Source organism: Pteronotus mesoamericanus, unplaced genomic scaffold (assembly GCF_021234165.1).
Source record: "Pteronotus mesoamericanus isolate MK-2021 breed Mesoamerican mustached bat unplaced genomic scaffold, CSHL_Meso_final contig_2, whole genome shotgun sequence".
In the NCBI taxonomy this organism is placed as follows: Eukaryota; Metazoa; Chordata; class Mammalia; order Chiroptera; family Mormoopidae; genus Pteronotus; species Pteronotus mesoamericanus.
Window position 1 is genome coordinate 2,055,227 of NW_026555084.1, and position 21,423 is coordinate 2,076,649.

The following is a 21,423-nucleotide window of genomic DNA, read 5'->3' on the forward strand; positions in this document are numbered from 1 at the left end:
TTATTTTTAAAAATATCCATATGTAACTTTCTGGACAAAAGGAATAGGCTCTATCTTGACATGTGGTGGTTGCATGGCTGTACACCTATGTAAAAGATTCACTGAGCTGTGCACATAAGATGTGTATGCTTCACTGTATGTAACCTCGACCCAAATTAAATACATATATTGCTCTCAGGTAGGTATTATTATTTTCCCTGTGGAACAAGACACACACTGAGGCCTGAGGAACTCATGCAGATACTGCGCTGAGTTTCATACTCAGGTATTTAGACACCAGAGCCTGTATGCACTTCAAGATGGGGCTGGGCTCCTACATCCTCGGAGCCTCGTCCCTCAATAGACTCAAGGCAGCAGTAGCCCACAGAGGCTGTCCCCAAGTCTACTTGGAGAATCTCCCGCATGAAGACGGAGCAGCTCTTTCCCCCTCCCTCCTAGCCTTTCCCCACCTCTCACCCTCTTCTCATTGGCTCAGTTCCATTGTCTCATTAACTATTCAAAACAAAATCCCTGCCAAGCAACAACCTGGCTGGTGATAAAGTGCACAGATCCCAGCAGGGAGACACCCAGCCAAGGACTGGCAGTGATTAAGGACTGAAGGGCACACACCCCCAGCTCTCCAGATTCTCCAGGGGCCAAAGATGCCCTACTATGCACTAAAGTGTGCCCACTTGAAGTGTGCATGCAGCTCTTGCCAAGACAAAGAGCATCGTCCAGAGAGGAGTGAGTGATCATAAATTAAGAGGTGCTGTAGAAATTAATTTTGCATGTCTCCTCCATTAGCAGTGTGTCTGAATTAACTTTAATATGCAAGTTATCCTGTTAATCTTTGATACTAAAAAGGGATGTATCATGATTAACCTCCCTAGTCCTGAATTTAGCAATGCAGTCTTTATTAGCCGCACAGGAGCGGCATTATTTCTTGGCATCTCAGTACCCTACCTATCTGTATGCAGTTCCACCTGTCGTTCTGTTAAACCTCTGCTGATTCAGAAGCCCATTCTTCAAACATTTGACTCTAACTGCCCATAAATAACCAGGAGTTGACTCCGCCTTCCTTTTGTGTGTGTGTTTCCCAGATTCCTCTAAATGCGAATAAATTTTCCAGTGAAGGAGCATTCTAGAACCACCCCCCCCTCCCACAGAATGGCCTACAGCACGAGGGGACACAGAGGAGATGCGGGTGACGTTGATGGCAGGCAGGCTCCAGGGTCTCTGGGTAACTAAGTTACAGGTAAGTTAGTGATGGGGACTTTTGCTTCAGGAAACAATATTAGATGGTTAGGTGTTAAAAATAATGGCAAAATCACCCGAAGAGTATGATTGAGTTCATCCTTCTTTCCATGTATTCACCTGATATATGTAAATTATGGGGAAAAGAAAGTTACCTATCTATACCCCCATTTGATGAATAAACTGAATATTCCCATTCCTTTCATCTCAGATTCTAATCTTTAAAATGTCGAAAATGTCTGAAAAATTGCATTCTGCCACCTTTTTCATCCATACATACCCTCTCAATGAATAAACAGCAAGATAATCAGAAATTAAAGCACTTCTTAGAAGGGGAACACAAGGCAAGAAAGAGGTCAAAAATAAAGTGTTAGTCCCTGAAAAATAAAACCAGTTTCTGTTCTCAATAAATGCAATGACATGCAGTTTATCTTCGAAAATACACACAAAAGTACCTATATACAAAACTAAATTGGCTACCAATCCATCTGTTTAGCTTGTAGAAAAGTTACCAATAATGAGATATTTGTCGATATTTCTGAGTTCATTTCTTGTATACAGATAGTTTTTATGTTTTCCTCTTAGATCTAATAATTGTTTTCCTGGCTGCTACATAAGAGAGGCATGACATGAATAAGAATGAAACTAGGATGCAGCCACATCTATCCTCAAAGGGCTTACAGTAGTCAAAAGGGCAGAATCGAGTGTTTTCTGAGCTTTAGCTAACCATTATTTGTGCCAATGTGAAACCCATCATGTATTCCTCATAATTTACAGCCTACATTATTATTTACTTAATGGTTTTTCATAAAGTAGATTCATTCTAATTTGCTTACATTTCTTTTAAAAGAAAAATTTTAAAAGAAAAACATGCTACTTCAAATGAAAAAACCTGTATTCTTACCATAGATGGAAGATCAGTGTAACAATCAATACTATGGCAAGTGTAACAATCAATACTATGAAAACAAAACCCCTTTATTAAATTCTAAGAGGAGCTTAAGCCTGAGGTCTGCTCCCTCTTTGTTATCAAAGGACATTAGTAGAGAAAGATTAAAGACAAAATAGACAAGGTAAACAATCTCTGACATAGAAAAAAGAAAGGGAGTTGGAAGAAAATAAATGGTCTTCTGCTTCTATGATACAGTACTTTGAGCATACCTAAATTATCCTTCATGCCAAGGAAAATTATGTTACATGTGGTGGTACATACTCACACTTTGAGAAACACAAGTTAAAAGAAAGAAATCAAAATTGAGATTCCTGGCTTCTCATTTCTGCAACTAACTCGTGTGACCTTCGGCAAATCATGTCTACTCTTTGAACCAGTTTTCTTGACTGTAAAATGAGGTTGGATTGGACCATCTCTCCAAGGATTTGCTCAGCAATTTGTGCCTGTTTTGTGAAACCTTTAAACATACTCCAGAATATACCTCCTCATCATCCGAAGAATGTGGTTGTTAATTGCATTTACCGTTATCTGAAAGTTTTACCAGGAGAAAATAGCAAAGATTTGAAAAGATCAGCTACTTTGGGGCAAAAGAACCTTTTGAAGCTGTTGTGTTGGAAAAGAAAAAAATCAATAAAATTGACTGCAGTCCAGGCACACACAGAAGCTAACTGCCCAGGATGTATGCCTGTGCATTCCTCGGCCGTGAAGCCAGGGGGCAAAGTGCTGCCTTTAAATTGGCCTTACAAACCACCTGAGCATTTGCCCGGGTCCAGTGGCAGTTTATGCCAGGTGAGTAATAGAAGGCCCTGACTCAAACTATCAGTCTTATCTCTCCTTCCAACGAGAAAAATAGGTTGAGGAGTACAAAGAAAATACCCAGATCAGTAGTTAAGAACTAGCTAGTAACTGTGAGCTCGCTCATTTGCAAGAGCTGGTGTAGTTAAGCAAATTTCTCCACCTGTAAAAGAATGACAACAAACTACAGGGTTTCTATAAAAAATTATAGATATAACTATTATCATAATTACGGCAGTATATATGTATATACTCTTACGCAGTGTTTTTTTCCTGTATATTAATATTCTGAAAGAGACAATTTAGGCAACTCTATTGTTAATGCTCTACAGTGGCTCCAACTCTGAACTGATAATAATGAAAGTGAATATAATAATTATCAATATATCATTCATGAAAATAATAATAATATTAATTTTAAGCTACCACCTACAAAACATTTTTTTTAGCACCCAGGAATCATGCTAAGCACTATTTCATTTAATATTCTCATGAACCCTATTATTATCCCCATTTCACAGATAAAGAACGTGAGAAGCAATGACGTGACGTGACTTCCAAAGCCACTGAAATTTGTAACTCAGAGAGTGTGAAACAAAATGAATAAACCCTGTAGTGCATCTCCAGAACTTAATGTGTCTTTGGTAAAAAGATCATCCAAGAAACTCTCTTTATACCTTTGAAGCCAAAATCAAGATCATGGAGGAAGAAAGAAAACCACAAAAACCCCACAAACGTTACCAAAATCTAGTTTAAGAAATTGAGAATAGATGAATAATCACAGTTCTGAAGCTCTCTTGTGTTTCTTGTGTTTTTTAAAAATAGTATTTTAGGTATAAAAACAAGAAGAAAAATCTAAAAATCATTTAACCCTCTTCTCTGAAGTCCTAAGGCAGTTTGCTTATGTTTCTGTAGAACACTCACCCTGCATTTTAATAAAGAGTGCCTCATTTTGCAAGTAAAGGCAAGCTCCTTGAGGACTTCGCCGTGTTTTTGCCAACTTTCTATTTTCTGAATGAACACTCGATGCTTTGTTTCGAGCAGGGGATCAATAGATGTTTATGGAACTGGAACGCCTGTTCTAAACATTGTCTCTCTTCATTACAAAGGTGGCCCCATCTATCCAGTATGGAATTTGAGACGTCAGAGAGGCAGTTAAAGACACAGGTCTTGAGGTGAAAGCAAAGACATACAATAGCTGAAATTTGGGGTCTTTGGCACTGAGCCACTAGCGTGGATGCACGCTCCCGGGCAAATGTGGGCAGAGCCAAGCTGGAATAGAGCTGACGCCTGGAGCCTGGAGTGCCTGTTGAATGAGCTGCATTTGCTCCAAGGCAGGCTGCGCCTGTCGCTGTGGCCCTCACGTCAGACCCTCAGGCACAGAGATGTGCAGGGCAGCCGCAGCCGCCCAGCAGTGCGTTCTGAGGACCAACCAGGAAAGGGAAACTGTGGAGGGCTCCCCAGTGCTCTCCCCAAGGTCAGCAAGAGAGGGTAAAGGTGGTCAGACCTGGGCCTGGGAGCAAGATGCTGCCAGAAGGCTGGCCGCAGGGGAGGCCTGGATGTCAGAGCTGTTCCCTGTCAGCGAACAAGGCAGGAAAGCCATCTCTCTCCTCCACCCCACCCACCCCAGGGGCTGCCTCTTGATGCAGGTGGCCAGAGAACTCACGATGAACTAGGAAGCGGGAGCCACATATCTTATGCTCAGAGAATTATTTTATCCTCTTCCTTTGACATGGTAGAAGCTATTCTGCTGCATGCTGATAGCAGGTCCCAGCATCTATCACGATTTGCAACTCACTGTAGGCCCCTGAAGTGCCACAAATTTTCCTGGGAGAAACTGGGACCTGCTTGATTTCTTGGCACAGGCCTCGAGCAGACAGCAGAGTGCTGCAGAGAACCTCCTGCTACCTGGACTGTGATTGATTTTCAAACCTACAGCTGTGACGGGAGGGGAGTCCAGAATCCGCACAAACCAAACCAAACTAACCAAGCACCTTGCTGCACACATGGGACCTGGAAAATCTGGGGGATCGGCAGGGGCAAGCCTGAAGGAAAGCAATTTTTTGAGACCCATAGTAATATTGAGGAAAATCCACCAGCAAGTGCGGCTCTACTGCGCTGACTCCTGCCCCGTTTCCAAGGGCTCGACAGACTGCCGAAGTCCCAGGCACCACGCCGGAAAACACAGGCCCCGTCCAAGCAAACCTCTCAATGACAAACTGTGGGTTCAGCTGCGGCCTGTGTGGACAGCACACTGCCCAGGACACATCTGAACACCAGTCCTTCGGTGTCTCCCTGGTCAGGTTGATCCTGGTGCTCTCCAAACCCCACGAGGACAAAACGCTTTTCAAACAGTTTCCATTGTACTTGAAGTTGCTACCTCTTTTCTACGTTGTTCTGGTGGTGCAGAACCGACAACTGTCAGAGAGGGACAGGACCCTAGAGCTCCAGCTCTATGATGAGGCCCATGAAGAATGGAGCCCAGAGAGGCTAGGTGCTTCGTCCAAGGTCGCACACAGAGCTGGTTGGCAGCTTCCCTGGACTAGAGTTTAACTCTTCTAATTCTTAGTGTGGTGTTTTCTCCAATAGACTGTTTTCTTCCTTTAATGAAGGTAATTATTGCTTCATCCGTTAAACACTTATTGAGCACCTACTCAGTGCCAATTCTTTGGAATAGAGAGAAAACACTCTTTACCTGAAGTTGAGGAGGTGGTGTTGGGTGAACACAAGGGAAACCTGAGAGCAGCATCAGGCAGAGGAAATCTCCCCAGGCCCAGGCTACGTGGATTCTCAGTGCATTCGTCTGACTTCTAATAAACCAAATGTATACAGAGGAATGCCCTGCGTGGCCAGAAGCTGGCACATGAGAGGCCCAGAGGTGCTATGTTGGGTGCCAACTTTTAAATCATGCTGGGAAGAAGAGCTGACAACATTCCCATCTGTTTTGGGAGCCGACAAAGATTGCACGAGGGGGAAGGTGTGCTAGAATAACCTACCCCACACACACACATTTACTGTCAGGGAGGAGGGAGAGTGAGCTTCAATTTTAAAAATCTAAGCAGCGCTGCCTCGGCCCCTGCTGGGTAACAGAGCCAGCCGCAGCCAGGGCGGAGTGGCAGCTCTCTGGAGGAAATGGGCTCAGGCTGGTGGGAAAGAGCCAAATGCTTCTTAGCACAATAATGGCAGGGTTGGCTAATCCAAGGCCACCGAGGCCAAAGCCACAGTAATAGAGAAACATGCTTCCCCCAAATGAGATTAGACTGCGCTGCGTCTGAGAAAAAATGACGCTCGCCCTGGCGAGGTGCGCCTGCTTCTTAGATGACCCAGAAAGAAAATTGGTTGTCGCTCTCTCTGGGAGCGAAAATGACATGGGATGAATTCCTACAGCCCATACTCTCTCTAAGGGGCCTCCAGTCAATCATCACCACTGCCCCACATCCTGGAACCAGAGGGGACAGGAGAGGAGAGAGAGCCTCGCTGACAGTCGGTTGACACCTGATACAGGCAGCAGGCTCGCCAAGAGGGCAAGAGGCAAGGTGGGGTTTCTCCAGGACGGAGGCGAAGGCAGCAGATCCAAAGAAGGGGCTGTATGAGGACGACGTAAGAGTGGGGTGGGCGACCCAGTAATGACCACTGGGGGGGTATTAAGTGAAAGAGAGAAGGGTGACTGCGAGCACAGCCCTGGACTCCATCACCTTCATAGTCGTTCAAAAGCCTTGAGAGCAGCCCACCCTCCTGTGTATCACCGGCCACGACAGCGGATGCTGGAATGCGCAGACAGGAAGTGTGGTACAGACGTCAGGAGCCTGCGGTTGAGTCCCAGCTTTCCAAGTTTCAGCTTCCGCTGCAAAATGGAGCTAATAATAGTGCCTATAAGCTAGGGCTGATGCGAGGTTCCATGAAGAGAGCGATCTATAGTTCTCAGCACATGGAGGTCCACATACCTGCCATAACCCCTGATCCAGGCATCTCATTTGAAAGACAAAAAAGAAAATGAGATTTAGAGAGTCATTTGCTTCCCAGTTGGAATACACAGAAAACTGCAGGGCTGAGCACCTCCATCTCCTGAGTTCCAGGCACACGTTCTGTCCCACTATCAGAGGAGGACAAATCTAATAAAAGCTATTGATGATGATGAGACTCCATTGATGAGCCCCTTCTGAATACCAGACCCCACTACGCCTCACATTTCCTGCTCACGGTAAACTAGCGAGGTACACATACTATATCCTTCCATTTGACAGGTAGAGAACTGGACGCTCCTAGGGGTGAAGTGTCCTGGGTAAGGGAACCAAATCAGGACCTGATCCAAGCCCTTGTTCTGAACAACTGTCCCGTGTTGTACCTACTTCAGAAACAGGATGTTGCTCCTCAAATAATTTTAGCCTCTTAGTTCAAGCCACAGTTAGGGCCTCATTTGCCTTTGGTTAATTGGCTTCTCTCTTTGTTCCAGCATCTGGTTCCACTCAGGTGGTACTGCAGAGAATGTCCACACACAGACACACTCCCCACCACCAAGGACAATGGTCCGGTTGTGAAAACACGACCCTCCCCAATTACATCATGCCTGCCCAGCTCCACATGAGGGGACAACGTGGTCTACTTTATGCTGCATCTGTTGCATAATGAGGAAGCAAAATACTGTGTGTGGAGGGGGGGGAGAGAGAGGGAAAGAGAGAGAGAGAGAGAGAGAGAGAGAGAGAGAGAGAGAGAGAGAAAGGGGAGGAAGAAGGGAGAGTTGAAATCCTGGGTAAACATTGGGAAAGCTGGGTGAGATTCATGCCCAACAGTAAAGAAATCATGAGCAAAAAAGGCAAAGGTTTGTCTACTAGGACTGTGGATTCCAGTAAGTTTTCCTAACATAAGATTAAATGGGCCCAAATTTCCCAAAATGGGGAAAATAGGGAAATCAGTTATATCCCATCTATAAGACACAGTCCAATAAAGTCTTTAAAAATAACATGGAAAAATGTTCCCAATAATTCTCAGTGAACAATGCAGATTACACACCTGGTGAAACATTATGACAATTATATAAACTATTATAATATAAAACAGAGGAAGAATAAACAAGTTACCTCTAAATCCTAAGACCATTGGTGCTTTTCTATGGTATTTCCTAAAGTTCTATAAAAACTGACAATGTTTTGACAACACTAGTTTCTATAACGAGTAAATATCATTTTTCCCAGCACTGGACCAGTATTCCCAGGAGTATCCCTGGTAGAGTTTACGGTGTGGGCTGAAGCCCCATTAGCAAGGGGGTGGGTCAGGCAAAGGCGAATGCCAAGTTCTCTGGAGACTTGAACAGCAGTGGCCTGAAGCGAGACATGGCCCACCTCTGACACGCCAAGGTCTCCCTGGACTTCTCCAGAGAAGGCCGTTATGCAACTTACTATTCTTTAATGCTCACTGACCTCCCACCTCCTCCATAAACCTGTCCCCAACAATCCCAAAGCACTGTTCTCACTGAATTCTGGTAACAGTCTTTGTTACAGGGATATTTATAAATAAATCTATACATCTATTAAACCTTATACATTACAAATTTACACCAGAGGCCATCACAGCAAGCCCTGGGCTCTGATCCGCGGCAGCGCTACATACCTGCGGCATAGGCTCCGCCCCAGTCCTCGCTGCTCCCTCTGGCTCCTGCCCCACACTCAGTGCCCGAGGTCACTGCACCTCTTGTCTAAGAAATACTCTTCTCTCTCAAAGGTGGAGAAACAAATGACTGACCAAATGGCACTGCATTGTAGAACAAAATGAAAGGAACCACACTTCTTTGTGAAGTGAACAAAGTTCTCACATGTTTAATGGGCAAGTGGAAAATCTGCCCTAAAAAGTTAACTGAAGGTGCCATTAGAAATATATATTTGAGAAGGCCATTATTTAATCAGAGGACCCTGCACCTTCCTTCCTATTACCTTCACAGCCTATGTGGGACCACTTGTGAAGACCTTTGGGGTAAATCTTTCCTCTCCCAACTGCAAGCTCCCTGTTGGGGCAGGAATCTTCTGTTTTAGGTACCACGTTACACAGCAATTCAGAGAGTGCCCTCTGGGATCAGAGAGGGCCCCGCTGGATTCCTGGCCCCGACACGCTACTTGGCATGTGCCTGTTGGCAAGTTTCTCAGCCTCTCTAACCTTCAGTTTTCTCACCTGTAACATGGGGCTAGTAATATCTGCACTTTACAGGGATGTCATGACAAAGAAAAGGGATAACATGTGAAAAGCTTAGCATCACACAAGTGCAAAATAAAGGTTCGAGAAATGGTGGCCATAAAATTATGTATTATTATGTTTTTTTCATATTCCCCACAGCACAGTGCTACTATATTTTTAGGTATTTATTTTACGATAGATATTATGTAAATTGAAATGACTCTGTAGCTGGTTTTCAATTTAACTGTGTTGTGGTCCTAAGGAGACATCCTTCGATGCTGGGAGGATGTTGGGGGTAAAATATCAGTAAGATAAAACTTAAGCAGATTGACATAAAACTCTCAGAACATTCTAAAACCTGTCTCATTGGAATTCAAATCACCCATGACTATAATTTCATGATGAAAACAAAAAAGAGTTCAGAGTAAACATATGACCTTTTAAAGATTTACATAAACTGCCTCATTACATGTGTTCCCACTTACACAAAGAATCATTCTAAAACAGGAAAAGAACCTCGTGGAATACAGATTGAAAGGTGTAAGACCAGCTGAACAGCCTGATTTTGCAGTTTTCCAGCTTTAATGAGGTAAATTACTTTTAAAAAATTGTGGAAGAGTTGATTTGGATTGCCATTAAAGAAGGATCTGGGATCTTTCTCCCCCTGCCCAATTACATTGTACTTTATAAAGTCATGAAAAGCTGCTAGTCTAAGTATTTTTAGAGGTTCAAAAGGGATTCTTTTCTTTGATTGTATGCCTTTTTTTTTTTTTACTTCAGAAAAAAAAGGACACTTTCATAAATCTCTCTTGGATTTGTTCTGCAGCTTATTAAATCACTGTCTTCTCCAATTCTGGATCTGAAGGTTTCTTTTTGAGATTGAATTCTGTGATCAGTCACATTGAAAAGGGAATAGACGTGAAGGACAGCCCCTTCTCAGATCTCGGGAGTGTAGAAGGGACGTTTTGGAACTGGATGTGGCTTTGTAACGCTGTAGTTGGGAGGACCAAATCCCTATTTGAAGACCTTTGATGCCTCTAAATACTCTGACAAGGAAAAAGGTAGGTCCTCAAAACTCAACAGTTCTTTATTAAGGAAATAAATTGGCTCCAGCATGTAACCTTTTCCAGGATTCTGAGCCTGGCTCTGTGACTGTGAGGTCACCACACAATTTCTCTTCATCTGTTTAACCTTCTATAAAAAGGTCTCATTCCTTGTCTCCAGCTCAGGTGAATATTTAGAAGTGTTGAGGGAAGTGTCTAGGAAGAGGAGGTTTTAGTCATTAAATGACATTAGAAAGTTTCAGCAATATTATTGTGAATCAGAGAATGACTTTTGAAGTTATAGATAATCATTGTTGGTAGAGGTCCAGAAACATCCCATGATTTTATTGTTATTCTACAGAGGCTGAGCGGCTTATCCAAAATCACACAGCCGTGCAGTGAATGGGATCACATACATGAGTGGTTAGCACGGTGCCCAGTGCATAATAAGCACTCAATAAACACCAGATGCTGTTTCCATGGCTGAGATTGTTGTTGCTGCTGTTCTTCAGGCCTCCTCCCTCTCAGCTCAGTAATATTTTCATCAGAGACACAGGAAAACTACAAGAAGCTTGCCCTCTGGGCCCAAGCAATTTCTCGAGATAAAAGAAATTACCATTCAAGGAAGCCCATCTGATTTCTTTCATAATTGAGAAGGCGCCAGCCCGGAAAAGTGCGATGTCTTGGTACATTATTCCCAGGGTGCTTACGTAGTACAGGAGTGTAATTGGGGGTGTGCCTTGGGATGGAGACGCTATCCCTTTTTCCTGTCCTTTCAGAACCTTCAGCTCTCACCTAGCAATAGCACAGAGGAACTGCATGCATGCTGGGGAACAGGGACTGAATCCCTGTCCTCAGGTCCCCAGGGAAGAGCAATGTCCTGGAAGGGCAAAATGGCACCGGCATGGAGGACAGAGAGACTGCCCCACACTTGAAACTGGGAATGTCGTGTGGTCAAATGGCAGAGAAGACAAAATCAGGTTCCTACCTCACACCATATATGTTTTATATAAACATAAGCTCTATAGATTGATTTGGCACTTGTGTATTAAAAATAAATATATAAAATTCTTAGTAAAAATATAAACGAAAATCTTTTAGGCTTTGGGATTGAGAAAGAGTTCTTAAACAAGATATAAAATAATTGACTAGGAAAATGATTGGTAAATTTGTATTAAAAATAAGAACTCCTGTCAGAAAAAAATACATCTTAAGTAAATGAAAAGACATTATAAATGTATAAATTGGGAGAAGATAGTTGTAATGCATAAAATCTGCAAAAGATGAGTGTGAAGAATATTATTAGTTAGTGTGTCTGGGGGTGGGGAAATGAAATGAGGAGGCAGTGGAGGGTATTTCAGGCATTATTTGCAAAGAAAGAATTGTGGACGGGTATGTATGGTGCCAGGAGAGATGAGAAGCTGGTCACAAGGCTGGAGTGTGTCCTGGGAGGAAGAGGACTTGTTCCCTTACTGCCTTTTCACTCAGAACAGCCCAGCGCCAGCCTGATGTGGATATCCCAAGTCCCAAGCAGCCTGCTTACAGGGCTGCTCACTGTAGGAAAGCTGTGCTCTGAAAAGCTCCAGTGACATATCAACCGCTGGCATCAAGAGTCCCGTCTCCTCCTCAGGCAAAGGTCCCTGCACTTAGTTGCCCAGCACTTAGAACAAGGGTGGGGAGTGAGGAATGGGAGAAAAAAATCCTTCAGAAGGAATGGTGAGGCACTAATATGGAGAAGGAAGCATTTCCAGCAAGAAAATAGACACTATCTTCTTTTTATTCATTATGAGAACAAAGCGTGGTGAGCATGGTGTAGTGGAAAGAAGATGGGTTTTGTTATTCAGATGACTTGTATTCTGTATCTAGCTCTAACATTTACTTCCTGTGAGTGACAGAGAGGGCACTTAACAAATATTCCATGTGTGTCCCTTCACTGCCCAGGCTCCCTTGCAGCTAGGCTGGAAACATGTGATGGGTTCTGGCCAGCGGACTGTGGATGGAGTTGGTGGGTGTCACTCTCAGGCTAAGGTGGTTAAGAGCAGTTGTGCTTCCTCCCTCCCTCTCTTCCCTGCTGCAGGGAGGTCATGGGTACCAGCTGTCATAGCTTCCAGATAAACAAACAGTATAAGACTTTCATCAGGCTTTACACAAGACAGAAATAAACTTTTACACAGTTAAACCATTGAGATTTCGGGATTGATTTGTTACCCCAAACATCACACAACCCAATACACTAGCACCTGAATACACTGTGTAATCTTTGGTCTCACTGGGATGAAGGTTACTTGACCCTCTAAGCATTAGTTTCCCCATCTATCAAGTGGAAATAATAATACCTATGTAACTGAGTTGTTGTTAGAATTTAACACATGTATTTGTCCATATAGCACCTGTATAGTTGACATTTCATAAATATAAGTTTCTCCCTTTAAGATGTTGATGTTATTATTATTCTTGTGGTTACTACTGTGATACACGAGACACCTTTAAATAATCGGGCACTTTGCTAGTTCTTTTACGTACCTGATCCCATTATTGCAGCTAAAGAAACCGAAGCTCAAAGAGGTTACTTGTTTAAAGGAACATAGCTAATAAGTGCTGAAGCCAGGATCATCAACAAGCACAGCCTAAATCAAAGGTCCACATTCTAACAGCAACAATCCTACTCACATTTTCCAGAGGTGGAATCCCAGAGGCTCAGAGATGTAACATAAGCTCACCACACAAAGTAATAACTGATGGGGTCAGCGGACTTTTCTCCATTCCCAGCCCCATGCTGAGGTGATGTGATGATTAGAGAAGAGAAACCCGCTACGGCGCAGACCCTTCCCCGGCAGTTGCCCAGCCCACTGTGAACTGAGGTCCCAGCAGCTCCGGATACTGCGGGCGATAGAGGATAAGTGGAAAAAGAAGGAAACTGCATCTTGATAAAGGGAAAATGATATGCTTTATAGTTAGAGGACAGATCAATAAAGTTTCCAAGGGAAAACCCACAGGCTGAAAATAAACATTGGAGGAGTTTCCAAATCTGCTGGGTTTCTGTCTCTGTCTCTCTGTCCCTTTGTCTCTGTCTGTCTCTCCCTGTCCCCCTCCTCTGTCTCTCCCTCTCCTTCTCTGTTTGTTTTGAAAGTTGAGAAAAGCGAGCAATGTGGATCCTAAAGCAGTTTACACTGAACCAGATGGCGCGTCTGATTAGCATCAGACTAAAAAGACACATTACTTAGAGATTAGGTTCTCATAGGGACAAATCTGTTCCAAAGGACCAGAAGGTTTGGCTTCCTCACAGGCTCCCTTCTGAGATTTCCCAGGGCTTGCCTATTGCCTTTTTCTCCTACCCTCCCCACCAGGCACGTCTGAGCTTGGGCTGGAGAAGGCAGCAAATTAGCCTGCACAGATTTCCCCGTTCTCCTCTGACCCTGAAGTCATGACACCGGGTGGCCACTCCTGAGGCACCTTGGCTGCTGGGGACTCCTGACTCTCTCATACCCTAGACCAACGAGCCACAGTACGTCACTGAGTCTGAACCACACCCCATGGAGACCCATGCTGCGGTTATTCTCACTTTACGGAGGAGGAAATTAAAACTTGCAAGGATCAAGTAACTTACTCAAGATCATAGGCCAAGTAAAAGTTGAAGCTAATTGCCTCCAGGAAGAGAAAAAAGCAGGGAGTGCGTTCCAGCCTGCATGTTTTAAAAGAGCCCCATGGTGTCCCAAACTCTAACTACACTGAGGCTGCAGCAAGGTGAACAGTAAAGTGAGAAACTATAAGCATCTCACACGGACCTATATTTCTTTTTCCCAGACAAACATAGCATGGGCCCAGGGACATGAAATGAAAACTGGAGAAACCATTCAAACCCAGAATGGGAAGCATATAAACCAGGTCTTTTTATTCAACAAGTTCCCTGTTTCTCAGGCCCTGAGGAAAAACACATAGCTCCTGGGGAAACAAAGAAGCTTGGCTTGGGGTTACATGCAACTAGCAAACATGAAGGGCCTCCCCTGCTGCAGGGAAGAAGTTGGGAAAATGAGAGGAGCAGCAGAAATCACCACCACCACACCAGTAATAACAGCAGCCACTCAGAATGAGGCATGATGCTGCGCTAAGCGCTTTAAAAGCACTGTCTGCCTCATTAGCTCATGCGACAAGCTTCTGAGAAGAGACGTCGTTATTATTTTTCCCATTTTATAAGTGAGCTTACTGAGGATCAGAGAGGTTAAGCAAATTGCCCATAGTCACACAGCTGATAAGGGGCTAAATCAGGAATCCAACCCAGGCCTACTGAGACCCAAGAATGGAGAACCCATAACTGGCAAACCTCTTCCCCTTCTCCATGGGATCCCCCTAAAGAGAGGCCAATGGAATAGCTGGCCAGTGTTTCAGAAAGGGCCCGAAAACCTTCTGCCACCGCCCCCCCCCGCCCCCCGCCACTTGACGCCAAGGCTGCGAGTGCGAGCTCATGTCCCTGACAGTACTCCAGGCAACGTGCACATCTGGCAGCTCAATCAGCACAGGCTTAAAGCAAATCGCATCCCTGAGGCTCAGGACACTTCACAGGGAGAACCAGAGGGATTTCATTATAGCTCAGACTTGGCCAAGTACTCAAGCTCACCTTATTGAAGGGTATAAAGAGAGCGCTCGCCCATGACCCACAGACACCCAGGAAGCGTGTATGAATTTCTGTTGCATTCATTTGGAACCTGAGCACTTAAAAGGGGGATGAGCTGAAGCTTCCCTCGGGGGTTATTTTGGGAAGAGGGTTCACTTAGCAAACAAGCACTGGGAGAGGACTCACCTCAGGCCGTGCACAGAGCATACTGCATTCTCACATAAGCCAGAGACAGAGAGGCTAATTATACATTCCCTCTGCTTTAAAATGGGTCCCCAAAGGGCTCTCTCTTCGCCTATGTCTAGTGTCTGCATGTGTTAAGGTAAGAATTGTGGGTTTCTTTTCTGACTGTGTGCAACATGGGGCTGGCCTTCTGTCTGTTACCACTAACCAGAGGGTTTTTTCACTGAGCCTGGGACTCAGAGACACAGCAGGACTGGCGGGCAGCAGCTATCCGGCTTGCCCTGCGATTACGCTGACCCTCGGGGGTCACTGCTCAGCCCAGGAGACGTGGCTCCAGTGAAGGAATTACTCCGACTGCCACCAGGCTGGGACCGACAGCACATGCCCCATCCAGGACGGGGCTGGCACGCCACCTGGCCGTGATGCTGTGCTGGGCCCCCGACAATGACAGAGCTCTGAACAATGATGGGGAGCCAGTAACCCTGCTCTCTGATGTCTGTGCAGCGCCGTGTGTGGCTAGAGGCGTCCTTGTTACGTCTCTCGGATGGGACTCAATTCATCTCTATAATGGCACCACCTGAAATCCAAGAAGGGCCTGCCAGGGCGGGAAGGGGCAGGGATGTTTCAAAGCCTTCAGAGTGAGGGCAGTTCATTCAGATGTGGAAGTCAGAAGTTGAAAACCACGCAAGGCCCCCTTTAAAAAATCTAGTCCTATAAGAAATGCAACATGACTTCACCAGGATTATTTTCTGATCACCTAGCATGAGCCACCTTGCACAAACACACCGTATTTGTTTTGCACTAATCTGTTGTCACACATCTGTCTAAACAGCAGGACAGCACACACATGAATACAAAATCACAAGAGCACTTTTCTTCCCATGCCCTTCTATCCGTAACTTTAGGGATTCCGACAGTAATTTTGAATGCGTCGTGCGAACCATGCACTGGGAAAAAAGTATTTACAGTGAAGTGGTTCCTGAATATTTCTGTGATTATTGGGCAATTTACATAAATACCCAAGCTTCACCGTCTGCATAAACTCCAGATGGGTGAGGACTGATCCTCTGCCTTCCGAGTCCTCTGGTTCCTTTCACAGTTTGCATCTCGTTTTATCACTGACTCCAGTATGGACAGAGAAGAATTTAACAGTGGGAAGGGTTGACCTCAGGCTGCAGAAAACACTTCTCACCCTCAAGAGTCACCCCACCCTCACAGAGACAAGTGAGGTCAGGAAAGCTGAGTGCAGGTGGAGAGGAGGTGGACGGTGACTAATGACTTCTAAGTCCCACCTGGTCATATCTGGAGGAGGTGTGGCCATCTAGTTCCCCAACCTCAAAACCGGGGAGGCCCTTGACAGTGGAGTACTGGTCAGTGGTTACCAGGTCAGTGTGGATGAGCAGAAGCTTGGCCACAACTCCTGCTCAAATCCACGGTCATTCCCTGCCTCCCAGGAAATACTGTTAAGTGAGAAAAGGAGAGCACAAAGCAGTTGTAAGAGATGCGACTATTGGAGTGATAAGGATAAAAGACCAGGGGGGCCTATGCAGTGCACAGTTGACACTTGAATGGCACAGGTCCGCTTAAACATGGGGTTTTTTCAATTGGCCAGCTGCAGGAGCACAGCCAGCCTGTGAGACCAGTATCTCACACCTTGTGACCTGTGGTCAACTGACCCTCAAAGTCCAAACACAGTGTTGTTAAAGGTCAACTCTGTGGTTGGGAATCCATGTATCCAAAGGCCCAGAGTGCCCCTGGGAGCAAACACAAGAAACTGCAAACACCGGTTGCCTCAAAAATAATTTACATTTTTAAAAAACTAATTCCTACTCAGTCACACTCTCTGATATGGGTCACAGAAATCCACACTTTAACAAGTTCTCCCCTTTATTGTTACACTCTGGAAATTTTGAGAAGTTCTCCATTACAGATTCTTTCTACCAAAAGGAACTTCACCTACTTCCTCTCAAGTGGGGGAAAGCAAGCAGAAGCCATATAGGGAAAAACCCTGTAGGAGAAAAACCAGAGTTATCTGACTCCAAATTTACTGCCTCATTAAACTTTCTCAGGAGAGGCCAAGAGTGCAACCTAAGCTGTCCCAAAATCAGTTTAGATTCAGGCGTCTAAGTTGTCAGCTACTTTCCTCATTTATTCACACTAAGGGAGCAGCTAGGGAAGAACCGTGTTGGTAACCGGTAACCGGCCAGGTGGCTCCGCTGCGGCGCACGGGAGGAGCGCCCGGGGTGGGTGGCCCTGCCCTCCCAGCTGGGCCGCTGGGCACTCACCTTGCTTTTTAAAGAGGTTGCTCCGGACTATCTCATTCATGGACTGGACTTTCTGCTTCTGCAGTTTCACGGGGGGGATGCAGGTGTAGAACTCATACAGGAGTTGGCTGAGGGCAGGAGAGACAGGAGACAGAGAACAAGTGAGACCGAGACCTCGCACCCCATGGCACTTGGAGCCCAACCCCAGGCTGCCAGCTCCCTGGGCCCCCGATTCCTGGCAGTCCCTCAGGTGCTCAGCAAGCCTCCAATACGCATGTGCGGACCCTGCTGCACATGTGTTGATGCTGAACACTAATGGCAGAGAGATGAACATCTGAAAATAACACCAATAACCCTGAGCATTCGCTGTGTATCTGGAATGTGCTTTGCCCCTCATGTACTTTGCCCTTCACGTACATTAAGCCATTTAAACCTCTCCACTCTGTGAGGTAGATCCAATACTTATCCTAATTTCACAAGTGGGAAAACTAAGGTTTAGAAAGATTAACTAAGTTTCCCAAAGTTACATGACAAATGGGTCAAACAAACAGGGGTTTAAGACCAGGCTCTCACTTCATTACCATACCATTTTATTTACTAGTTTTTATGCTTAGTAATATCTTACAAGTCTTAAAATCAAAAAAGTTCTTAATTAAAAAAAACCAAATGTCAATTATAAACTCATCTGGGACATGAAAAAAGAAGGTAGCTCTTCCCAAATAGAAAGAAAATAAAAACGCCAATGAAATAAAATTATAGCCCCTGTGAGCTTTCCAAAATCAGCCTCCTGTGTTCATTCATTCTTTGAAGCCCTGATTAAGCATGTATGTAATGTGTGACCGGCAACATGCAGAGCACTGGGGACATGACTGGGGAAAGAGACTCAGTCCTAGTGGCATGGAACATATGTTCCAACCAGGCCTGCACACAACACAGAAGGAAATACATCAAATCAAGGTGCTGTATACAATGAAAAAATACATACACATGAAGTTGTGTCAGGGACTACTGGTGCAGGGGCTGGGAAGGAATTTAATTTATTTACAAAGGTAATGTCTCCAAGATTATAACATTTAGTTTAAGACCAGAAAGATGGGAAGAAGATGGCAGAAATCAGCATATGAATAGAAAAAGAACATCAGTAAAAAACCAAAACAAAAACTTCTGAGATCCAAATGGGGTATGGAGTGCAATGAACAGACTTGTACCAAGGTGAATTTCTCAGTTTTGATAAATACACCATAGTTACGTGAAACGTAAACATTATGGGAAGCTAAGTGAAGGGTGTGTGGGAGCACTAAACTATCTTCGCCAACTCTTTTCTAAATCCCAACATATTTCAATGTGAAAAGTTTAAAAATCCTCTGTGATCTTGGAATGTAAGGGAATATAGGAAGAAGAGAGGGGCATATCTGGCTGGGATGGCCCTATTCTAACAGCACAGTCACATTAGAGTAACGGGTCCGTCTCATGAAAACAGATGGAGAAGGAGAAAGCAAAAGGGCTTCTGGCGTAAAGACTGAAACCGCAAATAACCTTCAAGCCCAGGTGAAATGGAGACGTTGACACCAAACATCAGTTTTTCAACCTATCTGTCTGCATGTGCAGCATTTGTATCATCAAAGAAGGATGCTTATTTTACACTTGGTTTCCCCCAAAGTCTGACGCACCAAAACGAGAATGCGGCAAGCCCACACTGGAGGCCATGTGTCCTCTCTGTCCCTGAGCCGAGGGCCTGTCTGGCATTCCCCACGGGAGCCCTCCTCTCGCTCTGAATCCCTGACTTGATAACAGAGCTCACGAAAGCTCATCATAAACTCTCACCTGAGTAACTTCGCATCGAAGACCGTTTCCACATCATGGAGGACAGATGGGATGTATTTCAAAGCCGCCACCTATGAGGGAAGTGAAATAAACATGAGCGATGCGCACATCCAACATCTCTGCGTGGTGGGGAGGACCTTTCGCCACTTGACACAGATCATGGGAAAACGAGCCTGCATCCTGGGCACTGTTACAGCGATTTGAAACTCCATGTAGATTAAAACATCAGCATGTACTCTGTATATAACAGTAGGGCACAGCTGCCTCTGTCTTCGAGAAGACAGTCATGTATTCAAAGGTCACAGACTTGGAAGTGATACAGGTCTGCAGTCAGATCCTGGGTCTATGTAGCAGCCATGTGGCTTTATACAAGACACAGCCTCTCTGATGTCTTACTTTCCTCGGCTATGAAATTGAGGGTATAATACCTATGATAAAGCGAGATATCCGGCAGAGAGCCAGGCATACCTTGGGTATTCCATAACTGGTGACTTCTGGCGTTATTGGAGGATGGTGTGCTAAAACTGTTTTGTTGGTGGCGAGGATTGTTTGGACTGAGTTATGTGTGTTTCCTCTCCGTGAACAATTTGTGAACAATCGTAGGGACCCCCCTGACCCACTAGCCGGCTTAGGGAAGCTGGGCGTTACGACGGACTGCCCTTTCCTCTCGTGCGCCTTAGCTGATGTGTCCAGCGGTGGGAGGCGCACCCACACTCGCCCATGGCGGCACCGTTTGCTCAGCAGCAGCAGAGGTCCCCACTCCCTTAGAAGGAGTTGTATGTCACAGGGCAGGGAAATGACGTTTAAGAATCTAGTGGAAGTAGGCATTTTTAATTTTCTTTTGATTTTTCTGTATATTCTCAGTATTTTATAGTCAACAAATTCACTTTTATAATCAGACCAAAATAGAGAAAATTCCTTTGTTAAAGAAAATCTTATCCTAGCCATAGACAGTTGAGCTTGTTAGTTAACAGAAGTAATTATTACTGGTCTCTGAGAACTTCCAGGAGGGCAGAAGCCACGCTGAACACACTGTGAGATTATTTTGTTAAACCTTTGTGAAAAATGACACAGAGAGACCATTCCACAGCACGGCTGGGACAGCCATCCCACAGGAACCGCCTGTCACCTTGGTACATCTTGAACCACAGGAATGTTTGAAATGGACAAAAGAACCTCTAGACTGGGCCAAACCTACATCATTTTACCAATGAGTGTTTGCAAAGCTAACAGGAAAAGCCCCAGAACTGACCACAAGGATGGATGATGATGGACTCTCTGAAGATAACATCAGTAACCAGCCATGAATGGCTAAGGAGTAACTCAGTGTGCTAACTCCAATAGAAATTCCTTTCTTCTACACACGGAATTATTTCCCTTCCTTTTCTTCATAAAAACCCCTTTCCTTCTCTCTGTCATCAGGACACCTTGGGATTTCTGCCTCAATCTGTATTACAAGAACGGCATTTTTTTTTTTTTATCCCAAATAAATGCTTGTTGCCTCTCATTTTGGCTTCTTATTTTAAGGTAACACCATATTTAATCCCTACAAGGGGAATACTTTTTTCATAGATAAGGAACTTCCTGCACATCAGACTCAATGAGCAGCCCCAGGGCACAGAGGTGGCAAAGGGAGAGCCGGATTCCGACTCAGGCGGGCGGCCTGCAGAGCCGTCCCCGGCCCTGACGCTACACGTCCTCCTCACTCAAATAGCAGCTGTCTCTCTCTCTGCCTTCATCCATTTTTCTTTTATGATTTTTTAAAAGTCAGCAATAAATGTCTGATGTAAAAAAAAAAAGTTCACACAAGGTAAAGCAACAGGGTTAACACTGTCCCTGAAGTCCCACAACTCCCGCCTCAGCCCCAGTCCCTGCTCCCCAGAAAGGACCACTCTCAACAATGTGGTGAGCTTCTTTCCAGACTGGTTCCTTTTTTTAATTTAATTATATATATTTTTCTGTTACCATTTATCCCCCTTACGCAGCCCTTCCCACCACAGTCACCACACGGCTGTCCACATCCATGAGCCCCTTTTCCCTTTCGCTCCATGCATGGCTGTTTGTGTGTGTGCATATATGTGCATATGTGGGTAGTTTTTACAGTTCTGCAACTTGCTTTTTGCAGGCAACTACATAACCCTGGTATTTTTGCATGTCATTCCATAGGTTGCACTCTTTCTAACCACAACACGGTGATGCCTATAGGAGTACAGCGTACATTTTTAAGCCGTCATCTATTGATGGGCTCCATGTGGTAAGAAAATATGGAACATATACATTTATACATGTGTAAGATTTCCTGTAGAATGGGTGGAATGCTCAAAGAGGAATTAGTGTTTCAAAATGCATATA

At 44.8% G+C, this 21,423-nt stretch overlaps 1 protein-coding gene across 1 annotated transcript in view; it reads right to left on the reverse strand.

The window, feature by feature from the left end:
• The window catches only part of DOCK2 (dedicator of cytokinesis 2), a 358,186-nt gene that overhangs the window by 239,476 nt on the left and 97,287 nt on the right, over positions 1-21,423 (reverse strand). The window contains exons 24-25 of the mRNA XM_054568066.1: positions 19,072-19,142; positions 17,269-17,375 (exon numbers count right to left, since the gene is read on the reverse strand). Of these exons, the coding sequence (XP_054424041.1) occupies positions 17,269-17,375; positions 19,072-19,142 (178 nt within the window). The remainder of the gene's footprint in view (positions 1-17,268; positions 17,376-19,071; positions 19,143-21,423) is intronic.